This window comes from Phymastichus coffea, unplaced genomic scaffold, assembly GCF_024137745.1.
Source record: "Phymastichus coffea isolate CEN01 unplaced genomic scaffold, Cenicafe_Pcof_1.1 PCOF00036, whole genome shotgun sequence".
NCBI classification, from domain to species: Eukaryota; Metazoa; Arthropoda; class Insecta; order Hymenoptera; family Eulophidae; genus Phymastichus; species Phymastichus coffea.
The window spans coordinates 2,239,665-2,265,694 of NW_026706847.1; the positions used below are offsets into that span (position 1 = coordinate 2,239,665).

Genomic DNA, 26,030 nt, shown 5'->3' on the forward strand with positions numbered 1-26,030 from the left:
TCGTAAAGGCAGCAGCAGCACGTCGGCTGCGAAAGAGACTTACCGCTGAGAGCGAGCCGACCGAGGCAGCAAGAGTAGCGGGGATGACGACGATGACGTAGTTTCGCAGCCGCAGAGTTGTATGTTTTTTTTTTGTTTTTGTTTTCGATGGTTTCGTTCCAGGATGTGTATTCACGGAGAGCGAGCCGTAGCACAGGCACAGCATCCACCGGAAACAAAAAGAAAGACGGGAGGGAGTGGGGAGATAAGGCCCGAGGCAGGGTATCAAGGACGCCCAGGAGATATTGCGCAAAAGGAGGAGGGGAGGCGGAGAGGAGGGCAAAAAGAAGAGAGCGTCGAGATGAGTACATTGCTTATGTCAATTGACGCGAGAGGGTGCGTTATTTATGAGTTTCGCATGCTACGATGGATAGATATATTACGAGTGAGTCATTCAATTTCGCGGCGGGATGATGATTTATACGAAGCACGCGGGCCGATTTCAATTGTGATTCGACAACTTTCGAGTGTGGCTCTTACGTGTCGGGTTCTGCTGTAACAAAATCAAGCTCGCTCCTTCCATTATTCCGCTAATGTTCGCTGTTACGATGGATTTCTTACGCCTATCTGTAAAAATGCTTCATGTCGGACCAGTGCAAGCAAGATTCCGTCGAGCGGTTGCCTTTATGCCTTTATCGTGTGGTTTTAGGTTTTAGGTATGAAAAGAGAGCAAGCGGAATTTGTGTGAAATTGCGTATTGTTTCGAGAAAGCTCATGGCAACGAATCGAGGATTTTGCCTCGCGAGGCTTCCACGCGTTAAGAAACTCGTTGAAATGGTAGGAAAAGCGGAAGAGACAATTGGATTATATGCCGAGAAGGGAACAAACGTTTATGCTTGCTAATTGAAACGAAGTACTCGTGTATTGTGCCAACAAAGCCGTGGCTCGAGCGTTCGCAAAGAGTATCGATTCGCGAAAACGATCGTTAGCGACGGGCAATCGGTCGCGCGTCTGAGCTATTCGGCTAAGAGTGCCGTAAACGCGATCGCCGACCTAAAATATAATAAATTATCAAGATAACTTTAAGCTCCATCCGAGAAGAATCATACACGAAAACCAGCTCGTTCGGTTACACAAATGGACTTAATTTGCATTCAAGGCGCATTCTCTCTCCCTCCAACTCGAAAAATCCAGGCGCAATATCAATTCTCGGCGTCGCGTGACATTTCATAACGAACAGCCACAAAAACAAGCAACACGAGATCCTCTCTCTCTCTCTCTCTCTCTCTCTCTGTCTTTTCTTTCCTTTCATGTAGCTGATTTAGTGGTCCATTTTCCGAGGAGGCGCGCGCACTCAATACACGAGCTTTTATTATTGCACTTATGTCGCTCGCGAACGAATTGCGTGCGTCGCGTTCCGATCCGTGTCAGATCTGCCGCCTGAGCGCGCCTGTTCTGTGCATTAGGCAAATTAAAAAAATTGCAACTGCCGCGACTGACATCGGCGCTGTCTTTTTTTCATCGCGGCTTGGTAAAGCAATTCGAGCCATTTGGTCTGTCAGCGAGGAAAATCGGTTCGACGCGTTTGACAAGATTAAGCTGTCAATTTCGATTAGAGCTTGATAGCGGATGCAACTGGCAGGAACGGCTCTAACAATGTGCATTGATTTGTCAAAATGAAATTCGATTCACAGGAAATTCAATGCACCATGGCCGTTAACAATGATTCAAACTGAATTATTATCACTTCTGCTCGGTAGCTACACATGTCTAATCGTGCAATAGTACCGAAATTCTGTTCAATTGAGGTCTCATCGGTCAAAGGCCACGATATAGCGCATGAAAATTGAAATTCACAGAGATATGACGGGGCCTATCAACAATCACGTCGGGAAAGCACTCGATCAAAACGAGAAATCTCTCTTTCTTGCAGATATCGATCATTGGCAAAAGCTCGTAACAATTACTCGAACTCGAAAAACACGCTTGCCAAGATTCGAAGGCTTGCGCTCATCCAACGCGAACTTTGTTCACTGGCGACGTCCAAGTCCACTGGTTAATGGCAAACGCGGGCGAGCGAGCGGAGAGGTCTAAGATCGTCGCGAAAACTGCCGATTGCCACGCACGAGAAAGAGCTGACGCGCGCGCGCGCACTGGGAGCAGGATTTGGCGCGTGTCGCAGAGGTGATCGTGTCGAATCCAGAAGCTGCACTAAACCTCGCCACGACTACACAGAGCTGGCTCGGCGCACGAGCCACGGTCTCTCGGCTTTGCTCTTTCTCTGTCATCGCGACGCGCGTACGCACACACACGCGCACGCACACGCGTACACAGAGGCCGGGGCGAGCGCAGCCGCATGTACAACGAGGCGCCCGGCGCGAAAACTCACGCTTAACGTCACGTATATTCGCGGCGTTCTTGCACGTTTCGATCGCGCGGCCGGACGCGCGCTACTTGCGATAGTTCTCCGCTTCCGCTCGACGTTCATTTCTCATCAGCGCAGCCTCGCCGCGACGCGCGAACGCACGATCGAACGTCAGAACGTCGCGCCGCGGTGTTCCCCCGCGCGCGCGCGCGCGCTCGTCGATGCGTGAAAAGGTCAGAAGTCGCTTTGATTTCACATTCGGCGCGCGCTCTTAAACGGTGAAGCGTTTGTGCCTTCCTGCTGTCGTCAGCCTCGTAACGTATCTAATGCGAGGCACACGACACGCTGTACATTCTCCGTTCTTCTGTATTTCAAAGCTCTTCATGGTAATTAACCATTATCCGCGAAAGCACGTCGCTGACCTTAGCCCCGACGTCGTCGTCGTCGTCGTGTGTGCGTTGCAAACGAGACGTGCTTCCGATACACGCGTACGCAGCCTGGACCAATTCGTGTCCGGCTTTTAAAGCGAGAGGGAACCGCAAGGGAAGTGCGGATGCGCATTTTGTTTAGCAATTTCGAATGGCCAAACCCCCTCGTTTCACGCTCGGATTGCTGTGAGCAGCGATGTACGTTGAGCATCGCTCGACTTTCTTCGTTCACTGCTCTTTTCATTTGCGTCGCACGAAACAGCGAAACGAAACAGACGATTTTTTTCACGCTATCGAACATCATTTCTTATTTTTACAAATACGGATTGTTAGGCGGGGAGGGGGGGGGGCAACGAAAAAGCCGCGGTAAGCAACGCGGACAAACAAAAAGCGAGGTAAGATAAAGCGCGCGCGCTTGCAAACTCAAGCTCGCGCTTAGCTCTCGCGAATCGTCCGCATAGGTAGCGCGAAGCCCAGCTTGCTCGCGCATACGGGGCTAAATTCCGAGAGGATAACCGCATTGTTTCGGCTAAGCGTCGAGCCGCAGGGACGAGAGAGATGCGATCGACGGGGCGCGCGTGGTATTCCTCGCGATATTGAACTGGCGGCCCCGCGCGACTCGTCCGACAGCGACGGAGCGCAATTGTCAATTGAACTTTGATCACGGGCTTGATATCAGGCGGCGAGCTCGCTGCCGAGAGGCGACGATCCTCGCGGAGGTACCTAGGCGCGCGCGAAAGTGATACGCGCGCGAAACCGAGCTGCTAATTTAGAACGAGGGCGTGACGCGTGTCGCGTTGCCGCCTGTTTGCCAACGCGCGACGTGTCCGCGTCTTCGCGCCGTGAACTTCCGACCGGCTGCGACGACGTTGTCGAGCCGCGCAGACCCACGCGCAAAGCTCGCGCGATGCGAGCATATCGGCATATGCACGCTTGCGCGCCAGGCCTGCCAGCAGCGGCTTTACGAGCCTTACGGCCGCTCGATATCCTCATATGCTGCTGTTGTGGACTATCCTCGTGTTTTATTGTCCGAAAGCAGGCAGGCTTACTGCACGAACGTCCGGACATCGATGCTCTTTCGAAATAGAATCGACTCCGTTGTATATACAGTTAAACTGGGTGAAGGAAGTAAAAACAAGCCTACTCAAAGACGTAGTGCTGAGTGACTCGTTCGTGTTCTGTTTGTGCAGCTCGAGATAAGAGTGGTGAGCCATTTAAGTGATTCCACGACCAGTGAATCGCCCCAGAAACATATAGGCGCGCACTTCCTACCGTACGTAGCTGTGCTGTACGCGCGTGTAACGCTAAATCAGGCCTTCAACGGCATCGCGTGGAAACTATTTTTGTGGGAATAAGGTAGATAAGCAAACTGCTGATGCGGTTGATGAACCAATAGAAGACTATCCGCTGGCCTTCTCAAATGTTTCCGGGCATTTGAACTTTTTCTCTTCCCTATACGCGGACTCGTTCGGCCCATTTCTCCACTGCATTGCGTATGAAATAGCCGCGCGCGGTCAATATTGAGTTTTGACATGCGATGCCACACGAGAGAGAAAGAGAAAAAGAGAATGTAAATACTGTACTCTTGTATCGATTCGCATAAATTTCGAAAATAACATAGCATTCGCGGGTAAATGAAAATCGCTGGCAATTGCACGGCAACCATTTAATTCGAATTTCGAAAAAAAAGGCTGATTTCCAAAGGCACTCGAAAGTGAATGTGTGCGCTATATGATCTTTTGAATTTGCAAGAGGTCGTGTAAAAGAAGGGGGGCGGGGATGGGTGTGTTGGAAGGGCAAGGGGGTAGTTTAAAAAGATGAAAGAGCATAGGTGAAAAGCCCCAGGGGGGAAAGATTTCCAAGTGGCTGCGGCGCTAAATTTGAGGCTTGATCGTCGCCTTCCACCGCGGCGCGAGGAAAGAACAATCGGCTTGGGTCGACGATATAACGACGCGACCGCGCGCTTCTAATTGCTCTATTCCTAGCGCGCCCGCACTTTTCCTCCGTCTTTTGTTCTCTGCAACTTCCGCTTGTAAATATTATTCATTCTTGAAGTAAGTACGGCCTTGATTCCGTGATTCTTTAACGCGCATGCAGACCGTTTTCCGCACGTCGGCGAGCAGTCGGCTACGAGGCAAAGAATACCTCTGATATTTACGAAGTAATAGACAATAAAGAGTTTACTGTGTACGAGCAAAGTTTTGAAGGACATCTACGAGTGTCGATCAGGTGAGCTGGGGATCAAACCAAAGCACTTTTAAAATACCAATGGCAAACGAGCGTACAATAGCAAAATAAAGGAAAATGATCTAATCGTCTAGTCTAGAACATACTGGAGCTAAAAGATGAGGTTTGCTGTGGGTATGCGCTTGACAACAATGACTTTCACCTGACTGAAGGTTGCGGGGAAAAGCAACTACATGTCGTAGGATAAGAGAGAGAGAGCGAGAAAGAGAGAGATTGGATCGTAAAATTACCAGAATTCTCGGAATTCCTATTACTATCAGTAAACTCGAGCGCTGCTGCCATTGCTGCGCATTATATCGACACACAAAAACGGTATCTCTCAAAACACTATACAAGAGACTCTTCCGGAGAGGATGCGATGTACAGAGGTTAGGAGTCTTTCTTCTCCCGCTCCAAAAGTATAGGTATGTTTGGCGAACGCGCGTCGCACAGCTTTGTGTATTGACCGGCGCCGTTGCGACGACGCGCGCGCGACAGAGACAAGCACCAATGCGAGCAGGACGAAACGAGGATATTGGCGGCTTTCCGCGATCGACGCTCGCGATTCTTCCGCTCGTAATCAATTTTCAAGACGATTACTCACAGAAAGTTCTCTGGATCATTGCTAAGGATACGGCGATTACGGTCGATCAATGAATGACTGCGCGTTCACGAATGTGAATTTGTAAATACTCAGGTGTGCCGTGCCGTAACGCGTCGCGCACTCGCTTATATGTACTTGCGTATGTTTGAACACAACTGCAGGTATACAGCAACTGTTCAGCAGCTGACAAACGAATTATAGTATAGTTTTGGAGCGACAACGCGCCAAATGCGAAAATATAGGCAGTCAGAATGTTCTTTGGATTTTCAATTTTGTCATTGATAAACAATCATAATTGCAAATGCTCAGTTGGCGATGTTGCGCATGCACCGTTAACAATTGATTTTCTGACTTGAAAAAATTGCTAACTCACGAAGAACGCGGGTATTGCTTTCGATTAGATTTCTTTTTCCATTAATACTGTCAACTTTTCGAAATAACAAAAGCCGCATGATATGATTTACGTTAGTGTAAGAATACCGACACAGTATATTCGAATGGAGTTTAGAGTTCTTCATTTCTACACCAGGTGCCGTACAATTGCAGGCGCGAATGGCGCGATTCGCGAAGTCGTAAAACGACCAAAAGAGCGCGCTAAAAACAGTCTTATTTTAGCCTAAACTCCGCTTATTTCTTCTCATTGCTACCGGTCAAGATCAAGAATAACATTATTCACAATCGTGTCAGTGCAGACTTTTTAAAAGTTTAAATCTAGTATTTTTCCCCTTTGGTCAATTCCACCATGCGTCAGAGCTAAGGATATAAATCAGCTGTTTTTGTAAACAATCTTCATTATAATTTATTTAATGTTCTAAATTATAACATTATATAATTAGATTAGAATTTGTTATTCGAGAGCACCGATCAAACTAGGCCAATCAAGCAGTTCTTATTGATAACTTAAATGTAGTAGAAACTGAATTCATTCAATTTATACTTACCGTAGCTGATTTCGTAATTTAGTTTACCAGATCTTCGTAAACATTCAACAAAACTGTAACACAATATCAGTGATAATAACGCGCATGTCAATGCTAAATATTCTGTAGTCGATAATTTACTGCTAAAAGTTGATCGATAATGGCTACGATGGAACGCTTTAATTAATAATTTTAAATGAAATCACTGCTTCGTTCTTTTAATGCAACTTGAAATAAAAAATTCAAAATAAAAATAAACTTTTCAAATTTCAGCGCTGCGCAACGTCAGCACAACGCAAGGGTATCATTGGATAGAACGCCTACCAATCGACAGGCAAAATTCAATTGATCAATGTGAGGAGTCACCAATCACTCACTGGAATACCCCCCATACAAATTCTCCTCGTTGTGATTACCATGCTGTCGCGATTTCACGCCACTCAGACCGTCAGCTGATAGCAGACGCTATTTTCATCCGTGGAACGCGACGTTAATTCTCGTCGACAGACAAGTAAACAGAAATGTTACCTGCTGCCGCCATTCACATACCCAGGTCGAACGTTGTCAAGGCGACTACCAGGCATACCGCCACGTTGTTTCTGTTTCACGGTTCAGGTGAGAAACACCAATAGGTTTCTTACTTTTTCTCCGATTCTATACAGTTTTGCTAATATCTCTAACGCTTTGCTCTTGCTTTGTTCAATGAAGGAGGCTGTGGTGAAGATTTAAAGCAATGGATAGATATACTCAATAGGCATGAGCTTAAATTTCCGCACATTAAAATTGTTTATCCGACTGCGCCTATTCAGCCTTACACTCCAAATAGGGGAATGGTAAAGTTGTTTTCGTCAGCATCAAAATTTTGAATTTCGACGAATTATGACATTCTTATGAAATTTCATATTAGAATCATGATTAAATATTCAGTTTTTTTTGTTTATTTTCTATTTTAAATTTGAAGTAAATTCGAATTAACAACGCACAAATAGTGAAGTCACTTTATGATGTTATTTTTTATTTCGCAACATTGTTTAGTTTTCCGTAAGTCGCAATAAGTACAGCTTAAGCTCGGTAATTAACATTTTATTTTTAATTTTTTTTTAAATAAACTGCATTCGGTATAAAGTAAGTACGTATAGAAATGTTTTTAATTGAAATTGCCAGTTGCTGATTTACTTCGTATTTTTCTGACTTAAATCGTTGAAATTGTAAATATATCGTTTTGCAATGATCAGCAGATGCAATTACATTCCAATTAACTATTTGTCGAAGGACAAAGTTAATTAAAGCAATTACGCTGTAAAATTATTGACGTTTATAAAATCGTTGCGGCTATGAATATTTATTTATTTATTTTAACATTTGAAAGGCGTGAGCTCCTTAAACAATGTTGCTATAAAATATATAAATATGAAGTATGGGAGGAGTTACATGATCTTTATCAGGATATTCATACAAAGATCATCATCTCATTCCACTTTCACTGTCATCTTAATTCAAAAAATATAACAATCGACATGTTGCACATTATATTAATAAAAAAATTAATTACTCGTACGTAAAATATTATTCTACATCCAATTCACAATGATCGATAGTTTATTTGAATTGACAAATTATTTTTCTAGCACTTTTCTTAATTGAATACATTTCATAGCTGGCAAAATTACATAAACTAGTATTCGTATTGACTAAATTACAAGCTCTATCCAGACACGAGCGACTATTGAGTTCTTCTTAGCGTAATTTAGTGGAAAAAGTAATCGGGTTGTCTCAAAGAACATATACAGGGGCATGATAACTAATCATACTGACGAGTTTAATAGAATCTATAAAATCTATAAAATCGCCACAAATTGTGTAAATAAATAGCAGACCATAACGGTGCCTAAAAGAACTTAATAAGCTGATAGACGCCGATAATGATGAAATTATACAATAGTCACGCGAATTAGGATCCATGCGTTTACCTAACTTACAATCTAAGAATCATAAAAATCCATGCGGATAGTTTCAAAGAATTTTGAGCGAACGTCATAGACCGGATACTAATAACCAAAGAATCATAGACAAACTTATATCTAACAAAAGCATTATAGAGAGCACATAAAGATTCTTGGTTATAAAAATCTTTGCAATTTCTAATTAATCGTGACGTCTTACGTGCATTGCTAGGATGACTACTGAACTGTAATTTAGAATCAAAAATAACTTCCAAGACTATTGTCTCTTCTACTCTAAATAATGCTAAGTTGTTAATCATGTATTTAAACGTAAGTAGATTTGTGCTTAGTATACATTATATTACTTTCAGTAATATTAAATAAAAGATCGCTATGGATAGAACTGTAATAAATATTCTTGAAAAGCAGTATCTTCTTCTTACAAAACTATGATGTTCCATAATTTATCATCGTCAGCATAAAATGAAATTAAAAATGTTTTAGTAATGGTTATGACATCATTAATAAATACAATGAAAAGTAAAGAATCCAAATGAGTGCCCTGTGAAATATTCGATATTGCTACATATCAAAATGACATAAAATTGACCAATGTTAATAGCAACAATTATAACACATATTTAACAAAAAATACTTTCAGCCGAGCAACGTTTGGTTCGATAGGAAAGCAATTTCCATCAGAGTTCCCGAAGTAAAGGATTCAGTCGACCTCATGTGCAAGAAAGCTTCTGATCTCATTGATAAAGAAATTGCTGAGGGAATACCAGTGAAGAGGATAGCAGTCGGAGGCTTTTCAATGGGTGGTTGCTTAGCGTTACATCTTGCTTACAGATATCAAAGATCTATTGCTGGATGTCTAGCAATGTCTGCCTTTTTGAATAATGAATCTTCCGTTTACGAGGTAATACTCATTGTTGTTATTGGCTTTTTTAATATGGAAACGAAATGATAATGATTTATCTTTTCAATTGCAGTCATTGAAAAATGATAAATTTAGTGCTTTACCAGAACTTTTACAATTTCACGGTACTACTGATAATATTGTTCCATTTGAATGGGGAAAAACTACTTTTGACTCTTTACAAAGTGTCGGTATCAAAGGAAAATTTATGACATTAGAAGGAGCTGAACACGAACTTGTTCAAAAAGAATTGAAGTTTGTTAAAGACTGGTTATTGCAGTTATTACCGGAAAACATTTTAGAAAAATCATAATCTTATTGTCCCGAAAATTTGAAAAAGAATGTCATTTTTGATAGAATTTCTCTTTACAGTTGTTGTATTTGTATATAATGTATACAAGTTGAAAAATCTATTTTTATTGTCAACTGTATATTCAATGCAATTATTGAGATGATTTGTTCATCTCGAAATTAGGAGCAACAATTGAACAATTTTTAGAATGTAAACGGAAACAATTTTGCATTCATTGTACTAAAATTAATTTTTTTAAATAAAATGTTTTTTTGGAATTTAATTTGTTAGAATATGTGCGTCATGTATTTTTGTAATCCATAGCACGTAATTTCTTTTCTTGTGAGTCTACGTTTTTCAAACTCTTTGAGAAATTTACTTTAATTTTAATCGCATACCCCTTTTTACCCCTGACATTCCAATTGAAATTTTTACAGTTTCAAGGTATTAACGTAATACTAATTGCATTTCGTAAATAATCTGGTACTTATCGATACCATATGCATATGACAGTTTAAAGCAATAAAAATGAAAGAAACAATATAATTTCAAATTTTAAATGTTATTCGCTGTATCAGTAAAGTCATCGACTTCACGTTTCACGAAAGTTGACATTGATTACATGAAATTGAAATATCGACGAGATTGCGTAAAAAAACTTTATAATACAAACGTGTAACAGAAGTATAAAATTGTTGAATAAAGCAACTTCTGTTTTAAAACAATTGCGCAGTCGAAAGAACAACTTCTGAATTACATCAACTTGAGCATATCAACGGTAACTAACTACATGCACAATATGCGACAATGATGCAACAGCGGATTTAAATTTCAGCAGACATGTCCGCAAAAAAGATAAAAAGACAGCGAGACAAAGTAGTCAGACTGAAAGTGAACCGTTGAAAACATTGCGAATGTTCGTTGGAGGCCCAGCAGCGAAGCCCATTCGCCAAACAAGCTGATCAAAGGGGCAGAAGGTGCGGGAAAAAAGCGCGAAAGTCTATGTGGCGAAAGAAAGCTGCGGGTGGTTGTGGCGTGACGCGCTGGCGCGCAAGCTCTCCCCACCGCGCGGAGCGCGCGCGAGAGCGGCGACCAACCTAACCCGCGTGTCGAGCCAGGCGCGTTGCCAGCAGGTCGCCAGTGTTTCGGATGCGTCCCGCGCGCCTGCATGCCCAGTCGGCGACCGAGGCAGACGACGACAACGGTGACTCGGCGGTGCAACCCCGTCGCCAAACGCACGCCAGGCTGCACAGCTGAATAATAGAGCGACGATTTCACGGCCTGACCTCGACCCCCCTAGCGCTCGGCCCAGTCTAATTCGCCCGCTCGCAGCTGCACGCCGAGTCATGGCCTACACGTCGACGGCCCTTGTCGTCAAGGTAGCTCGCTTCTATACGCGCCTCCCGTTCCGTTTGTTTCTTTGTTCGCCGCCGCCGCTGCATGCGCTGCCACGCACACGTAGCTTCCGAGTCGCGCTGGACTGCCTTGCTCGTTTGCCCTCGACAGCTTTCGCTGACGCCTCGGCGCGTCGCGCGACTCGGCGTCTTCAGTGCCGAGTCGCCGAGCTGATTTATTAGCCCTGCGCACCAGCGCAAGCTCGAGTAATTAAAAAAGTGTCTCGCGCGCGCGCCACGGAGAATCTAATCTCTTAGCGATCGATGGCTCCCTTTTTCGCAAGCCACGATTAATCGGCCCTGTTTTTCCTTTTTCCACGGCTACCTTGCCAACTCTCGGCTTTGCACGCACGCCAATCGCCCCGCTATTTGTGGATCGTCAATAGACAAATGAACGCTCGTTCGTGGCCATAGTGCCTATAAGCTCGTCTTCTGTTCGGAATTATTCATTGTCGGACGCTCGCTCGCCACGGCGACCGCGCTACGGGGATAAATTTTTTTTTTTCTTTTCTTTCAAATATTTCACGTGCAATTCCCAACGAGCTCGTTACGTTATCTCTTGTCCGCGCGTGAAAGTACACGCGTAATATTCGAAAAGAGGTTTTGCGGACCAGAGGGCTCGACGAGCTATTTTCACACAGGCTAGCTGCTCGCGCACAATGCGGCTTCTGGGCTTTTTGGGAGAAGGGAAGGCCGCGCGCACGGTACGGACAGCTTCGTGCCCGTCAGAATATATAGCGACAGGTTCGTTTTGTAAAACGGATAGGTGTACAGTGAAAACTAATCCAATTGGCGCGAGGAGTTCATCAGTGATGAGACCTTGTTTAGTCGCCTCGGTTCACAGGGGCGAAACGTCGTAACGCGAAACGAGAAGAAAAGCACGCGCGCATATACTGCGTTTTAATCAGAACAACATTCAAATTCACGTAGAAACGCGTCGTGCACATACGCGAACGCACGATTGAAGCCAGTGCGAGCGCGTCCCGATGAACTCGTCGATAAGCGTAACAAGTGCGCTCGCCTACAAATATAAGCTAATTGGCGAACGATGCAATTTCGACATTCCTAAAAGGGAGAGAGAGAGAGAGGGAGAGAGAAAAAACGAAGGAGGCTAAGAGGTGAAATAAGCACGGTCACGCACGCTCCATGCCATAGCAGTGTATAGCGCGCGCGCGCGCACACGTACGTGCACGTACACGGTGTGCTCTCCTAAAACGTCGATGCTCTACTTTTGCAGCGGCGGAGAGAGGAGAGAAGCTTTGGCCTTATCAGCTCTCTCGCGAATAAAATAAGACCCTCTATGGACAAAGGAGGAGGAGGAGGCAACGCGCGCGCGCACAATTCGCATAATTGCAGACTCGCGCGATTCGGGCGCGGATAACGAGTGAATTTTTTCTTTTTTCTTTCTTCTTTCCTGCACTTGACGCCCGCTTCCCCCACGCTCCTTGTCGCATCGACGACGAGAACGGGAGCGCCGAAAGAGTCGCGCGCGATGGCTTTTCAGGCCTATGTTTTCAAGCATCAACGAGGATTCAAGTTTGAATTACATTCGTTAGTCGCATTCAAAATGAAGAAGAAATAAACAAAAAAAAAACGAATAACCTGCTAATTGAACTCGACGTTAGCTTGATAATTTGAAATGATAAAGGGATGATTTGTAGCTTGAAATGGCATTTATGATATTGCTCTGAAAGTTTTTCTGTCTGGCCACCCTCCAGCCTTTTACGAGGTTTTTATAACCACGCAGGACTGGCGCTGCTGTTGCTAAATGTTATTGCCGGAAAAAGGTATAATCCAGCCGTAAGAGCTTGAGCGCCTCCCTTAGCCGTAAAAACTGCTTACTTTTAACGTCAAAGTTAATCCGAGTAAGGTCCGCTTGAGACCCTTGGTTCTCTAATGTTTTTCTGCGACTTAAGAAATAATGCGCGCGCCCGCGATTCAAAATGATCGCACTTGCTGGCAATAACCACGGCCTTGAAGCCAATTAAGTGCGAATTCCCGTCGGCGCAACGGCGAAACAAGAGAAGAAGAAACACAGCTCTCATTACGTAGCCAAAGAGAAAGAGAGAGAGAGAGAGAGAGAGAGAAGCGCCTGCAAAACAGAGGTTTGCTCTCTCCAGCCCCGCGCAGCGCGAGGGGAAATTGAATTTGCCAAGCGACAAAAAAGTGCGAGCAAAGCGTCGCGCTGTGTACCTGTCTTAGGAGTGCGAGAGAGATGGTGGGGCGGAGGGAAGTCGAAACGAGGCAAAGTCTCGAAGAGCGAGTCCTCGGCCCGACAGTTTGTCGCTCGTTCTCTCGCTGCGCGCACTACTATACCCGCGTTCGCCAAATGCCGGCAGTGATTGATTTCCTTTTTATACGAGCGATGCCATGAGGATGCTCTTGCTATCGCGCGCACAAACGAGGCTCCTCATCGATCATACAGGTGCACACGAGCGCTCGCGTTACTCGTGTTTTATCGCGAGATGCACGCTTCGCTAGCCATCCAAGTGCACGCGGCGCCAATTTATTCCGCATTGTCCCGCCGGAGCGAAAGAAACGCGATGTATTATTTAAAAAAAAGGCTCGGTTGTTTGTATATAAAAACGACGAGGCAACTTTAAAGCCTGCAAGTGAAACGTGTCATTATATTTGAGTTGGCGGATCACTATAAATATATAGTTAATTGCTCCAGCCGTATATATGAACGGCCGTAGCGTCTCGTCGCTTGGCGTGCTCGCGCGCGCGCGAAATTGAAAAATTCTTGAAATCCCGGCACGACGCGCTCTTTTGTTATTAAAAGGCCCGTGTTTTTTTCTGTCTTTCGCAGGTGAACGCCAGCAACAAGAGCATCAGTCGAAGGAGCAAACCCGGCAGCGGCTTGTTATCGGCGATGACGGGGTAGATGCCCAGCAGCCGTCATCATTTACCCAAGCGTATTCGCGATCCTCGGGTCACGCTCGGGGGGGCTTCATCTGAACGTCAGCCAAGGTACGCACGGGTCAGTGTTGGACCACGAGTGCGCCGACGAAACAAGAGAAACTCGCGATATCGCTACGCGCGTCTCGCGGGGGCGGGCTGCCGTCGGTTGCCTAGGATCATTCGCTCGTTGCGCAACGCGGGCCAAGGCGCGAGAGATGCGAAGAGTCGCGGCGCGCCACGCTTTCACCACGCGGATTAGCGGCTGCCTCCGACGCCGATGATTAGCGCGCGCGCTCCACTTGGTCACCGCGCCGACGGATGTGCTCTGCGTAATCGCCGGCGTTGCGCAAGTGGTCGCCGTGCGCGCGTCGACCCGGTCTCTGGCCCCGGTGTCGATCGACTTTGACGATGGGAAATGCCGATGAAAATGAAACGCCGCTGCCGCGGCGACATCTGCTACGTAAGCTAGATCAGCTCGTCCGAGCTCGTTTCTTTTCCTTTACGTCTCGTTCGCGAGTGAACTCCCCGATTGGCGGAAGAAGCGGATCCTTTCGAGATGCTTGCGACGACGTGAGCGTTTTCACTTGAGTGCAGCAACCACGGCGGAGACAGACCCAAAACTCATTACCGAAAGTGCATCTCCGAAGACACAGGCATTTAGAAGATATACGAAATCGTTCGAGGTGTGAATCGATACGAGGCGCCTTGCGTGTCTTTCTCTTAATTGAAAGCCGCGCGCGTAAATGTGATTGATGAACGATGTTGGAATTGAGTGCTGTCGAGGGCGCAAACCGGTCGCTGTGCCTGTACAATTCCGTTGGCAGAATTAAGAGGGAAAGGCTGAGGTGCGCGCGAAGGACGAGACTACGGTTTTCGTCTCGAGCATCTCGCGCGTAACTGGGACCTAAAGGCAATGCCGACTTGCACGAGTATAGTATTCGTTGGTAAACCGTTACATACTGTCAGCTGTCGGACGTTCGGATTAATCGCTGGACGAATCCGCGTGCCGTTTTCAAAACTCCGTTCCTTGTTGTGGCACGAGCCGCGGCCCTGAAAATTGGGTCGCTGTACGTGAGGGGACTGCGGCAACGCGCCGAAATCCGCGCGCCTCGTACAATTTTCCGACTGATTTACGGCTTGCGTGCGCGCGACTGTGTCAGCCGAGCGATTGGCTCGTGTCGCGCGGACGATGCAAATACGTCAGGGTTTCGCTCGGATTGATTGCGCTATTACGCGCGATATACTTTTTCGCGCGCGCGAGGCGACGGCCTACCGCTCGTCGAGAGAGTCGCAAGACGATTGCTCATTTGGCGAACTACGCCAACGACGTTATGTCACGCGCCAGCTGTTCTTACGAGCCGCGCGCTCGAGCTAACTCGAAATGATTATCATATCGCACCACTCAACTAAAAGATTAGAGACTCTCTCTCTCTCTCTCTCTCTCTCTCTCTCTCGCTCCGCGAAGTTTTGCTTCTCGCAAAAAAAAATAAATTCGAGCGTGCGTATGAGGTGCCGCGCGAGACTAAATTTTATCAATAGCCGTGATTGAACTGTGCGAACGGACGAGCGAGAGGATCAATTGAAATCTCGTTACGCGGAGATTGCGCTCCGTGAGACTTTTGATCAGACTGTAAAAGAGAGAGACAGAGAGTTGAACGCGAGCCAAAAAGGACCGAGTGTGTGTGTCTGTGTGTGTTTTGGGCAGATGTGGGATTTCCGTGCTAATTGCAATTGGCCGTAAGGGACTACTTTTTCAAGCGCGAAAACCTTCGCCAGAATGTAATCTCTTTTTCGGGAATTAAATGATTCACTGCACCGGACGATGCGGAGATTACATTCTGCCTTCCTCTATATCTCGCAAGGGATGAGATACGCGCTGCGGTCATTTTTTCGAAAAGCTGTCTGCCTCGCGTTAAGGTCATCTTCTAGGGATTTGGCAGCTTTCACAGAAGGGATTATGCCTGTGGCACACATGTTTCGATAATAAAGAAAATACAACTTCTAAATCTTCCCACGTTTGGCGTTGTTGCTCTTTACGTTCGCACAAATACTTGAGCTACGCAATCAAAAGTTACGGTAGAGAACAAAACAAAAATCCATACAACAGCAAGCATCGCGATTATTCACGAGTTTTCCGATATCGTATCCCAAGGCCTTTTGCGGTAGGATGCTCAAGTTAATCGAGCATGCTTGCGAACGAAAGAGAGTTATGACATTCGTACGCGTGCGATGCCGGCTAAGTAGACGCAACATGCGCTTGCACGTGCTGTTTATTCCATATACATTACGACTGATTTTATGTAATTCAATGCGACGAACGCGATATACGTGCATTGCGTTGACAATTAGCAGGCGCAATATAGTCAGTATATCATGAATACATAATGCTGTCTCTCTCTCTCTCTCTCTCTCTTTGCACAATGCGTTGATTTCAAATTAGGGCACGAAATGCTGAATACTCACATACGATGGCTCTATGTTTGGACACAGGCGAATGGTTTTTCAATTGAACAGCTGCTCGACTGAAATATTATCGTTTTGCTCTCGGTCACGAGCGAATATTATCAGGCGCCAGAAATATATCTCGAATCCTCAAAATAAACGCGCGATCGCCGCGCCAGAAAATCGATTTAAACTTTCAAAGTGCACGCGCGTCACAACTTGTTTTATATCCGCGCGGTTCGTGTTTGCGTTGCTAATAATTTTCCAGAATGTCCAAACAGCCCAAGCTGATTATTAGCACAGTTGAGAAATTCGATTTCTCCGAGCATTAATAATCGCTGGGCGATTCTCGTTTTTCTTGTTCCGTTCGTCGGGATAACGCGATGGAAAAATGGCGCGCGGGTTCGCTTGACAGGGGACGCAGACAAGTTGCGCAAGTCCAAATGCGTAAAGTGCGCGCGTCCAACACAGGAGCGAGAGACGAGCCAGATCGGTGCGTCTGTTGCAGGTGAGGCGAGCGCGATGAGCAGCAGTAGCAGCGGCGGCAGTGCGTCCGCGGCAGGATCGGCGACGGCCTACGACTTCGTCGGCCTGCCGGGCAGCAGCAGCGGCAGCGGCGGCGGCAACGGCATAGCCAGCAGCGCGGCGGCGGCGGCCGCGGTCACCCAGCAGAACCAAGGCATGGCCGGACTGCTGATAATGCTGGCGGTGCTGTGCTTCATCTTCGCCTACTGCTGCTGGGGCGCGCCGTTTTGCCGATCGCTTTGCCGACGTTACTGCTGTTGCTGCTGCTGTCGCGCTTTGCTCAGCGACGACGCCACCACCGCCACCGATTCGGAATCCGGAGGTTTCGTTTCCACCTCCAATGTCAGGTCGACTTCCCAGGCTGCTGCCGGCAGACGCAATCATACCGCTGATCCGTCGATGCTCAGCACGCCCACGATTATTCTATTGCCCCACGGTAGGATGCTGGTTGTCGATGGCACGATTTTTACGCAGCTGCAGGCTGATAGTACCGGTGAGTTGTTTTTTTTTTCTTTTGTTTTTTGTTCGGATGATTCTGGCCCGGTCGGTGTTTCAATTTCGTGGCAGAAATATTTGTTTATTTGTAAACTAAACATCACGATTTCGCAGATGACAGTCGTGCCGTTTATTATGGTTTCGCGGTTGCAAAATAAACTTGCAACTAAAATAGATTGATTTCTCTTCTATCCGAGGTGCACCTCGAAGAATATTACAAACTTGGCTTTAGTAAATAATCAATAAGAAATAAATGTCGCGAACACACGCCCACACATACAATAGATAGCATATTTATTATGACCTTATTTCATTTTTTTTTTTTTTTCAAATCGCATTACCCTTATCGATTTCTCGTTTTCGTACAATTAAAACTTGCACGAAGAATAGCAAAAGCTCTCTCGGTGATTAATAGTCGCGCTCGCGCACCAGCCGCGCTCATTAAAAAAAATTGGCGCGCGGCGTGGGAGGGGAGAAAAATTCAAACCGAATATCACACAATGTTTACGCCTGTGGCGTACGCAGGCGAGCGTGAGCGAATATATACGCATAATACATTTTGAAAAAGTAATTGCAAGCACGGAGAGCGTAATACAAAAGAATTGCGCAATCCCGTAGAAAAGGCGTTTGACCCAGTTGACTCACGCGCGCGACACGTAAGAAACCCGCGGCGTCTCCATAAATTCTCTGCGGAGTCGCTACTGGCGCGCAAAATATAAAACGTACACCACGCTGCCTCTTAAGATGAAAGATGCCGTTGCAGGCTTGGATTTCGTGGAGCTGGGCGAGAGCGTGATGCGAGCGCAGAGAAACCCGAGCGGCGTCAATTGTCGTCAGCTGCAAGCGAGCCAAGCGAGCATCATCGAGATGGACGCGGAAACGCCGAGCAAAGACAGCATGGGCTCGATCGGATGCTTTCCACCGCCTACCTACGAAAGTATTTACGGCAAGGAGGAAACCGGCGACATGCCACCCTCCTACTCCGATATTTTGTTACACAGGTGAGCTGCGCGGTTGCGAGCTCCGCGACTCGCGCGAATCGTTTGCTTTCGCCAATCTATTGCACGGACGCTGCAAACCCCGTGGGCGCTTTCCACTCGAATTAAACGTAGCCGAGCAAGCAGATGGACATCGAGTATTTATAGCCCACTTCCTATTTCGTTTTTGCTCCGAGCTTCAAGCAGGACATTTGCGAGTCGTCGATCAAAACGTTTCACTGTCTTTCATAACTTTAGTCAAGATCGATCCCGGCTCAATAGCTCCGTCGATTAAACTTTCACTCAAATTTAATTCGATTGCCGACGCAAACACCAAAATAATTGCGCGCACTGTGCTAGTGAAAACTTTAATTAAATTTTTTTCAACGACTCGCAATTTCTATTTTATTCCGTTCAGCCTACAATCGAATGGCGCAAAACGAACGCAAAAAAGAGAGCTTCAATCGGAATTCCTCCGGAGTGGAAAGTCTCGAGCGAAAGAAAGGAAAAAAATTGAAATGAAATGAGAATCGACGAGAGCAACGGTGAAATTTAAATGCGTTGCCGTCGTGGTAGTGTGGGCTCTCAACGCTCGAGTATGCGTTCGAAATCTGAAACAAAAGCCAATCTGTTTGAAACAAAAAATTTTCCAGGCTCGCGAACCTGCCATTCGAAATAGAAGACTACAGCCGCGACAGTAAGGAGGAAGCAGTAGAGAACCGCAGTTTGGAGAATTGCCCGCACATAATTAGCAACCCATTCTCTCATCATCACCGCCGTGCAGCTGCCAGCAGCAACGAGCGCAATTATTCCAGCCTGCCACGTAACCCATCAGTACAGTGTAATCCTCTTGACGTTTACTTCGTCGACAACGAGCTCGCTGCTCTACCCTCGTCCACCGCTGCGAGGAATCAACGGCGCCGCAGCAGTGCCACTGCGCTTACGACTCATAATAACGTCAGCACTGTGGTTGTCAGGACGCGGAGGACATCGTGCGGAGATGATCCGCCAACAAATTCGAGGACCAACGATACTCAACTTAGTCGATCGGGTGAGAAACATAGTCGTAAGGATAACACGGATGCTAATTTAAATGCAGATTTTCCCCTTCGTCTCGCGTAAAATATTTATCTTTGATATAAGAAAGCTCTCAAGCAGCTCTCTGTAATAAAGCGCATCTTCGCGAGGCTTTTTTTATTTGCGAGAAATTGGAATTTATATAGTCTCATTTTGGAAATCTGAAAAATATTACGGCAGGCTTATTATTCAAGAAGCCAGATTTGATAATTAGGATATGTATATTTTTAACCGCTAAATCCACATGTTTTAGTTGCGTTTTTCGACAGATTATCGGTTCAATTGCTATTAACAATTTTTCAACAATCAATGGTAAAATTTAATGTCTTATAAAGCAAAAAATTTCTTTAACTTCTTCAGCGGATTAAAAAAAAACATGTCCCACGCAGTTTTTTTCCTCCGACACCTAGTTTCTAAGAAAAAATTGCCCAAGTTTTGAAAAAAGTAATCCTAACTATGAAGCTTCTAGTCCTGAACCAGGAATGCATCCTAAATACTTTTTTAACGACCCAAGTAGTCAGAAAAGTTCAAAACCACTGAAGAAGCAAAAGATGTTTTTTATTTTTGCAAAAAAAACTCAGTTTTACTATTAATTGACGAAATATTGTTAAGAATAAGTTTTCTATGGAACAAAATAAAAATAATTAATTTTTCCAATCAGACAACTTCATAGATAGCCGACTGAGCGGCTCATGGGATGAAATCTCAAGAGCTGCTAACGACACAGCCAGCAGCAACGAGGCAGAACAACAGCACTCGTTTAGAGTGAATCCAATTTACGGAAGATCTCGAAGATCTATAACAACGAGTCTCGATGATGATGCTGTCCAATTACATCGGTATCCTGAAACAAGATACATCTCCGCCGAAGAGCCACAAAGCGATGACAATGCCGGCAACGACGACGAAGCAAATCATTTTAAAGTTCTGGCCGATATACGCGAAAGTCGCGTTTAAAGAAGCGCAATCTTAAGACTGTATTATAGAGTTATGTATGGTGCTATAAATGTGTTGATCCTTCGAGTATACCTGTCATTCCAACTAAGCAAGCGTGATGTGAGTAAGCAAGTCAGTGTATAGCTTTTTCACTGTTAATTATGATCGAATCCGATACACTCCAGTTGCGAATGTGACTTGTTTTTATGTAAATCATTTTTTAAAGTTTTGTTTACGAATATTACAGTGAGAATGGCATTTAGAAGTTATTTTTTAGTAATATACTTTTATTTTATCATAAATAACAACAGAATAAACCTTTTAGTCAGATCCGTCCAAAGATTTGCAAAAATTTTTGGAATGCTCAGTGGATGGTCTATTTTAGCCTTATTTTTTTAACGATATCAATATTAGCTCTAAGCATGGAATTACTTGAGCGATTTGACCGCAAACGAACAAAGCGTGAATATAACTTACTGCAAAAAAAAATCTGTTCAAAACTTATATGTCTGTGTTAAATTTCTAATGAATACGAAAATAATATCTCGTAACTTCTGAAAGAACTCGAAAAAAAAATCTGTGGCACAAACATGTTGTAGAATAAGTATGTAAATGATACTACTATTTATGTAATACAAATATATCTTTATGTGCACTATTGATGTAAGTGATATAACTGAGCATGAAAAGTCAGTTGATGTAAAATGAAGAAAAAAATTTTAAAAGCAGTTACATTTTTTTTAATTTTATTTACATAATTTTTTTAATTAAAAAAATCTATATTTACAGCTTTTATCGATATACTCTAAAATAATTAGTAGAAATTGATCTTCTATTATACCAATGTACAACTTACCGACTTATATAAAAAAATATTATTCTGTATAACTTAATCGCTATCCATTTCTTCTGGTGCAGATGAATCTTCATCGGTATCATGTTTGTTCCAGTCTTTTAATTTTGCCCCCATAACAAAATCATCTCTTAGAACACTCCATATTTTATTATCCTGTAACAATTAATAAAATGTAAATTTATTATTTGTATCTAAAAGAATCAACATTATTGAGACAATAAATCATTTAAGTCTTCAAAGCTTCTGATACTTACTTTTCTACTACTATCATTAACTTTGTCTTCTTGCTTTTCCTCCTTCGATTCACCTTTGCCAACTTCTACCAATTTGTTGGTACCACCCATCAAAACATCCAAAAAAGCTTTCCTGTCAATACTTTTCAAAGCTTTTTCTTGTTTTCTCTCTAATGGACCAGCTTCAATCAATTTATTTTCAATTTCATTTTGCTGTTGCCTAACTGCGTTAAATAACTGAACCACACCACTAAAATATTATGAATACATTAGAATTATGAATAGAAATTGTTTATTTTGAAATAAATGTAGTTTAACTTACTTTGTAGCTATTTTCTGTAAGCGTCTTTCTCGTTCCCTGTCTAAGACAGATGGTTTTACTCTAATGCCCAAGTCTTTTCTTTTGTGTTTCTTTGACTCTTTACTAGTTGTACTCCCTTCTTCTTCTTTCTTAATAGTTTCTTTCTTAATTGTACCATCTTTGCCTTCAACTTCAAACGGTACAACTTCTTCTTTTGTCTTTGATAAAACCTCATTTAGTTTTTTTGCCTTTGATAAGACAATAGACTTCTTTCGTTTTGGTTTTTTGGTATTTAAAACTTTTTTCATGGCATTTGCCCAACCATGATTAGCCTTAGATTTGTCAATTGCATCATTTGATTCTTCATCCTCTTCATTTCTATCAGACTCATCTCCATCATCTCCAGAACTTGACTGGTCTTCATTACTCAAATTTTCGCGAATATCCATTTCTTCATTTGGACTGTCAGTCCCAGCTTCAGATGCATCTGAATCTTCTTGATCATCAAAATCGCTTCCTTCTGTTTTAACAATAGGTGCTTGTACTGAAAAACAGTATAATTAGTAGGTTATGTATGTGATTTATTTCTTACATGAAAAAATATTTCTTTAGATGTTAAAAACAATAAAAGCTTTTATAATATGTATTTTTATTATTGGAATAACTATTATTTTGAAAATGAACTTACCCACAGATTTCTTTGGCGATTTTTTCAATTTTGATGGTGAATCTAGTGCAATCATTTTGAAAAGGTAATAAACAAACAAATACTGTTGAAAGAGTATTATAGAAAACTTTTAATGATAAATATTCACTGATTTATTACAGAAATGCACTAAAATATAAATAAATGTTTTTAAAATATAATTTACATGAATAAAAACAACACTTTGGTGTGATCGCGTCGTACCGCGTGCTCCAAAAGCAACGCACATGGCCATAATTTTCTGTTTTACCAATTGGATATTGCTTATAGCGCATGCGCGAAACTTTATTGAAAATATTTCAAAATACCTCTCAGTCAAATAACAAACATTATTCAACAGCTTTAGCATTCTTGAAATCAAATATTTTGCTATTTTTAGCAACTTTATTATCCATGATATAGTTTTCATAGGCAAATGTTATGTTCGACCGTTTAATTATCGATCGAGTGTAACGGTATTTTCAAGAATTTTGCTGAATTAGAATGTTGTTATATTGTACGTGAGCACTGAGCTGGCGTTCGTGACTCGTATATAAACATATTTTACAACTAAGATATTAAAGCATCATTATTGTCGTTTATTTTTGTTAGAAATAAAATTACAAAAGTTCTAAATTTTTGCAATTAATCCAGATGTCAGCACTTTTGATGGAAACCTAAAATTAACCGCGTACTACTTTGTAGTGAGATGACTTGACAGCCCTTGGCGGGCGCGACCGCGCTATTGTTTTTTTATTGCTCCTGTAACCTAGGCACGACTGCAATAAAACTAGAATTTTTAGGACATAAACATGAACGAAAAATGGAAAGGAAACAAGAATGTCAAGAACTCACCAGTTTTGTTTGAAGACGAAGGTAAATTAGTAGAATAGCTTGAAATTTCATGAAACAAAGATTTTGTTCATTAAAAAAATATGTTGCAAAAATATCTTTTGTTTAATCTTTGAAAACTAATTATTTGAAAATATGAAATATCTACTCAATAAGCTGGGTTGCTGTCAATTGATATATTTATTTTGGGTCATTTGACATTCTGCTTTGCAGAAATGGGCACATCTACAGATGAAGTAAAAAGCAAATCATGTGCAACACCACATACCAAGCGTTTCAATGATCATAGCACACCAATCAGGAATAAGGTTGCTATTGACTCTCCAGAATTAAACTATAATGAAAGTCCAATTATAGAGCCTTTGACACAGCATCCACCATCAGAGGTAGGCTGGGATTACAGACAATTTTTGAAGGATGATGAAGATAGCAAACTTCAAATTCCTATGAATACTTATACTCCCAAAAGGAGTACCAATCATCTTTTATCCAAGAAACGCAACTCTAATTCCCCACTTTTATACAAACCTGTAAAAAAGAAACTTATTCAAGATCAACAAAGAGAGAGTATCGAGGATTTTTTAAATGCATTGAAACAAATAGAAAGTACATCAAAACAAAAGAAAGACAGTGATGAATTTATTAAGAAGACTGATAGTAATCCTGAAAGTCAATTAGTTATTGATATGGAAGTGGTATCGGAAGACTCTGATATGAAGCTGCAGGTTTCAGCTAATACCAATGAATCACCCAAGCAAACTGTGTTTGAAACTGGCCAAGCAAAAAACCATAATGCTTTATTAGATGATTCTATTGAAGATATGATGGTACTTTGTAGTCAGGAAATTGAAGCAAAAGAGTTTGGTACAAAACAAAATCACAATGTTTTATCACTGTATACTATACAAAAAAATTCTTCTGAAACATCTCACAATGGGAGTTTTGAAAAAGTATTTAAAAATCCAGCTAAAGAAAATATACAGCCTTCGCATAATAATGAAAAAATTATCAATTTAAGTGACATTTCCAGCAGGAATTCATCTAAAAGTAGTAAGTCAGAGTCATTTCCTGATGACTCATTTGACGATTTTTTCGTTGCTATCGATGACAAAAAATTGTGTCAAAATAATGAGATTATTCTAGACAGTAATACTAAAACAGCAAAAATACATAACAAGCCACGTACAATAAAAGTTGATGAAACAATTAATAAATGTTCTGAGTATCAAAAGAAGTTTTTTCAATCTAAAGGTTTGAATCATGTCGAATCAAAAAGTATTTCAACTAATAAAAATTATACTGAAACTTCAAAAAACGAAAAAGTCTTTAAACAAACCAAAGTGGTGAACGAAAACGCTAGTTATGGTTATCTGAATAAAGACTATATGAAGATCTCTTCTGTTTTAACTGCAGAAATAACAAAGGACAACTCTGCAAATGGAACCAGATTATTCAAAGCAAAAAGTTTTTCTGATTCTAATTTTTTAAAACAAAATCATCAACTCCACAATTTGGATAGAAGTTACTCCAATCTTAATATAAACTCTATTTGTTACCAAAAACAACAAACATTGCAACAAAATTCAGAAGGCTATGGTTCAACTACATCATCTGAAAGTAAAGGTTGGCGTAGAACCAATTCCAATTTATCCATTGGTTACAGCCAAACAAACATCAATATATTGACAAACAGTGAGACATCGCAGTCAACATCTAGATCAGCTGAAGAAATAGAAAGAAAACGTCTCGAAGCAATTGAAAGGCGGAACAGAAGAATGAATAACAATGCTGCACAGAGAAGGCCAGCGCAGCAACCGGTGAAGAGATAAATTTTTATTTATTAAAGGTTTATTTTCAAGGTTTAGTATTTTTTGTTCCAAATTCTAAGTCGTTTGTCTAACTATAGAGTCAATTATAATAATAAGAATGACGACAATAGAAGATTTGAACGTTATAAACCTGCTTGTAGTAGGTCTTGTATATAATATATTATAATATTGTTTGTACTTTAAGAAAATTTATACTTTTTGATATTAAATCAATGGCTGTGCCACACAAATTCTTATTTTTCTATTTATTAATTTTTAAAACTTGATAATTTAGTTATGTTTGTTATAATTCGTGGCATCCTCCCTTGCTAATTAAGCATTTTACATGTACAATATGTCTGTATAATTATCAGTTAAACAAATTCTTGAGATTAAGTAAATAAAAATGTTTATTTGCTTCTTTGTCTAATGCTCTAACAATTGTTAGCATACTTCATTTGAAAAGATGTATTTAATCTGTACTAAAAATATTAAGAATTCTGCATCACCCATTAAATTAAGTAAGTTAAATTCAGAATTTTAATAGCAGAACATATAGTCAATTCAAAATATTACAATTTCTTTTATGCAAACTTTATGCAAACGTTCAATGTTTTTCAATTTTTAACTTTTCAAAATGATAAAATAAGCATCCATCTGTACTATAAGATTATTTTTCTTTATTATTTTCCTCAGAATCTTGTCTATCTATAATTTAAATAACAAAAATAATATTCTGGTAAAAGCTCTATGATATATATTTTGAATTTTCAACATCTAACATCGATAAGTCGAAATCCGACATTAGGGATGTTTGTTTTATTTTTCATATCAGCTGTTCGTATATAAGAAGGAGGAATTCAATGTCC

General features: G+C 42.3%; 5 protein-coding genes across 10 annotated transcripts in view; 3 read left to right on the top strand and 2 right to left on the bottom strand.

The window, feature by feature from the left end:
• Nucleotides 1-226, bottom strand: part of LOC131663645 (septin-7) — a 36,648-nt gene extending 36,422 nt beyond the window's left edge. The window contains exon 1 of the mRNA XM_058934149.1: nucleotides 44-226. Coding sequence (XP_058790132.1) covers nucleotides 44-205 — 162 coding nt within the window. The 5' untranslated portion in view covers nucleotides 206-226. The remainder of the gene's footprint in view (nucleotides 1-43) is intronic.
• LOC131663647 (lysophospholipase-like protein 1) lies at nucleotides 105-9,946 on the top strand. Of its 4 annotated transcripts, none has more exons than XM_058934156.1 (5): nucleotides 105-119; nucleotides 6,796-7,137; nucleotides 7,231-7,355; nucleotides 9,127-9,387; nucleotides 9,461-9,946. In XM_058934156.1, the coding sequence occupies exons 2-5, from the start codon at nucleotides 7,044-7,046 to the stop codon at nucleotides 9,698-9,700; spliced, it is 720 nt and encodes a 239-aa protein (XP_058790139.1). In that variant the 5' UTR covers nucleotides 105-119; nucleotides 6,796-7,043; the 3' UTR covers nucleotides 9,701-9,946. The 4 variants fall into 4 exon arrangements, with proteins under 4 accessions (XP_058790139.1, XP_058790140.1, XP_058790137.1 ...); XM_058934157.1 differs by lacking the exon at nucleotides 105-119 and adding an exon at nucleotides 2,716-2,730; XM_058934154.1 differs by lacking the exon at nucleotides 105-119 and adding an exon at nucleotides 5,156-5,423.
• An 892-nt stretch (nucleotides 9,947-10,838) lies between these two features.
• Nucleotides 10,839-21,273, top strand: LOC131663468 (uncharacterized). 3 transcript variants are annotated; one of them, XM_058933899.1, is made up of 6 exons: nucleotides 10,839-11,058; nucleotides 13,883-14,043; nucleotides 16,925-17,434; nucleotides 18,200-18,437; nucleotides 19,067-19,464; nucleotides 20,152-21,273. In XM_058933899.1, exons 3-6 carry the CDS (start codon nucleotides 16,939-16,941, stop codon nucleotides 20,445-20,447), a joined length of 1,428 nt encoding a protein of 475 aa, XP_058789882.1. In that variant the 5' UTR covers nucleotides 10,839-11,058; nucleotides 13,883-14,043; nucleotides 16,925-16,938; the 3' UTR covers nucleotides 20,448-21,273. The 3 variants fall into 3 exon arrangements, with proteins under 3 accessions (XP_058789882.1, XP_058789884.1, XP_058789883.1); XM_058933900.1 differs by lacking the exon at nucleotides 10,839-11,058 and adding an exon at nucleotides 13,368-13,498; XM_058933901.1 differs by lacking the exon at nucleotides 13,883-14,043.
• A 34-nt stretch (nucleotides 21,274-21,307) lies between these two features.
• On the bottom strand, nucleotides 21,308-22,724 carry LOC131663469 (RRP15-like protein). Its single transcript, XM_058933902.1, has 4 exons — nucleotides 22,505-22,724; nucleotides 21,838-22,360; nucleotides 21,537-21,765; nucleotides 21,308-21,435 (listed from the first exon to the last, which is right to left on the bottom strand). Exons 1-4 carry the CDS (start codon nucleotides 22,557-22,559, stop codon nucleotides 21,316-21,318), a joined length of 927 nt encoding a protein of 308 aa, XP_058789885.1. The 5' UTR covers nucleotides 22,560-22,724; the 3' UTR covers nucleotides 21,308-21,315.
• Nucleotides 22,725-23,166: 442 nt separating this feature from the next.
• LOC131663535 (uncharacterized) lies at nucleotides 23,167-25,397 on the top strand. The gene is made up of 2 exons (XM_058933998.1): nucleotides 23,167-23,377; nucleotides 23,567-25,397. The coding sequence occupies exons 1-2, from the start codon at nucleotides 23,314-23,316 to the stop codon at nucleotides 25,180-25,182; spliced, it is 1,680 nt and encodes a 559-aa protein (XP_058789981.1). The 5' UTR covers nucleotides 23,167-23,313; the 3' UTR covers nucleotides 25,183-25,397.
• Nucleotides 25,398-26,030: the final 633 nt, after the last annotated feature.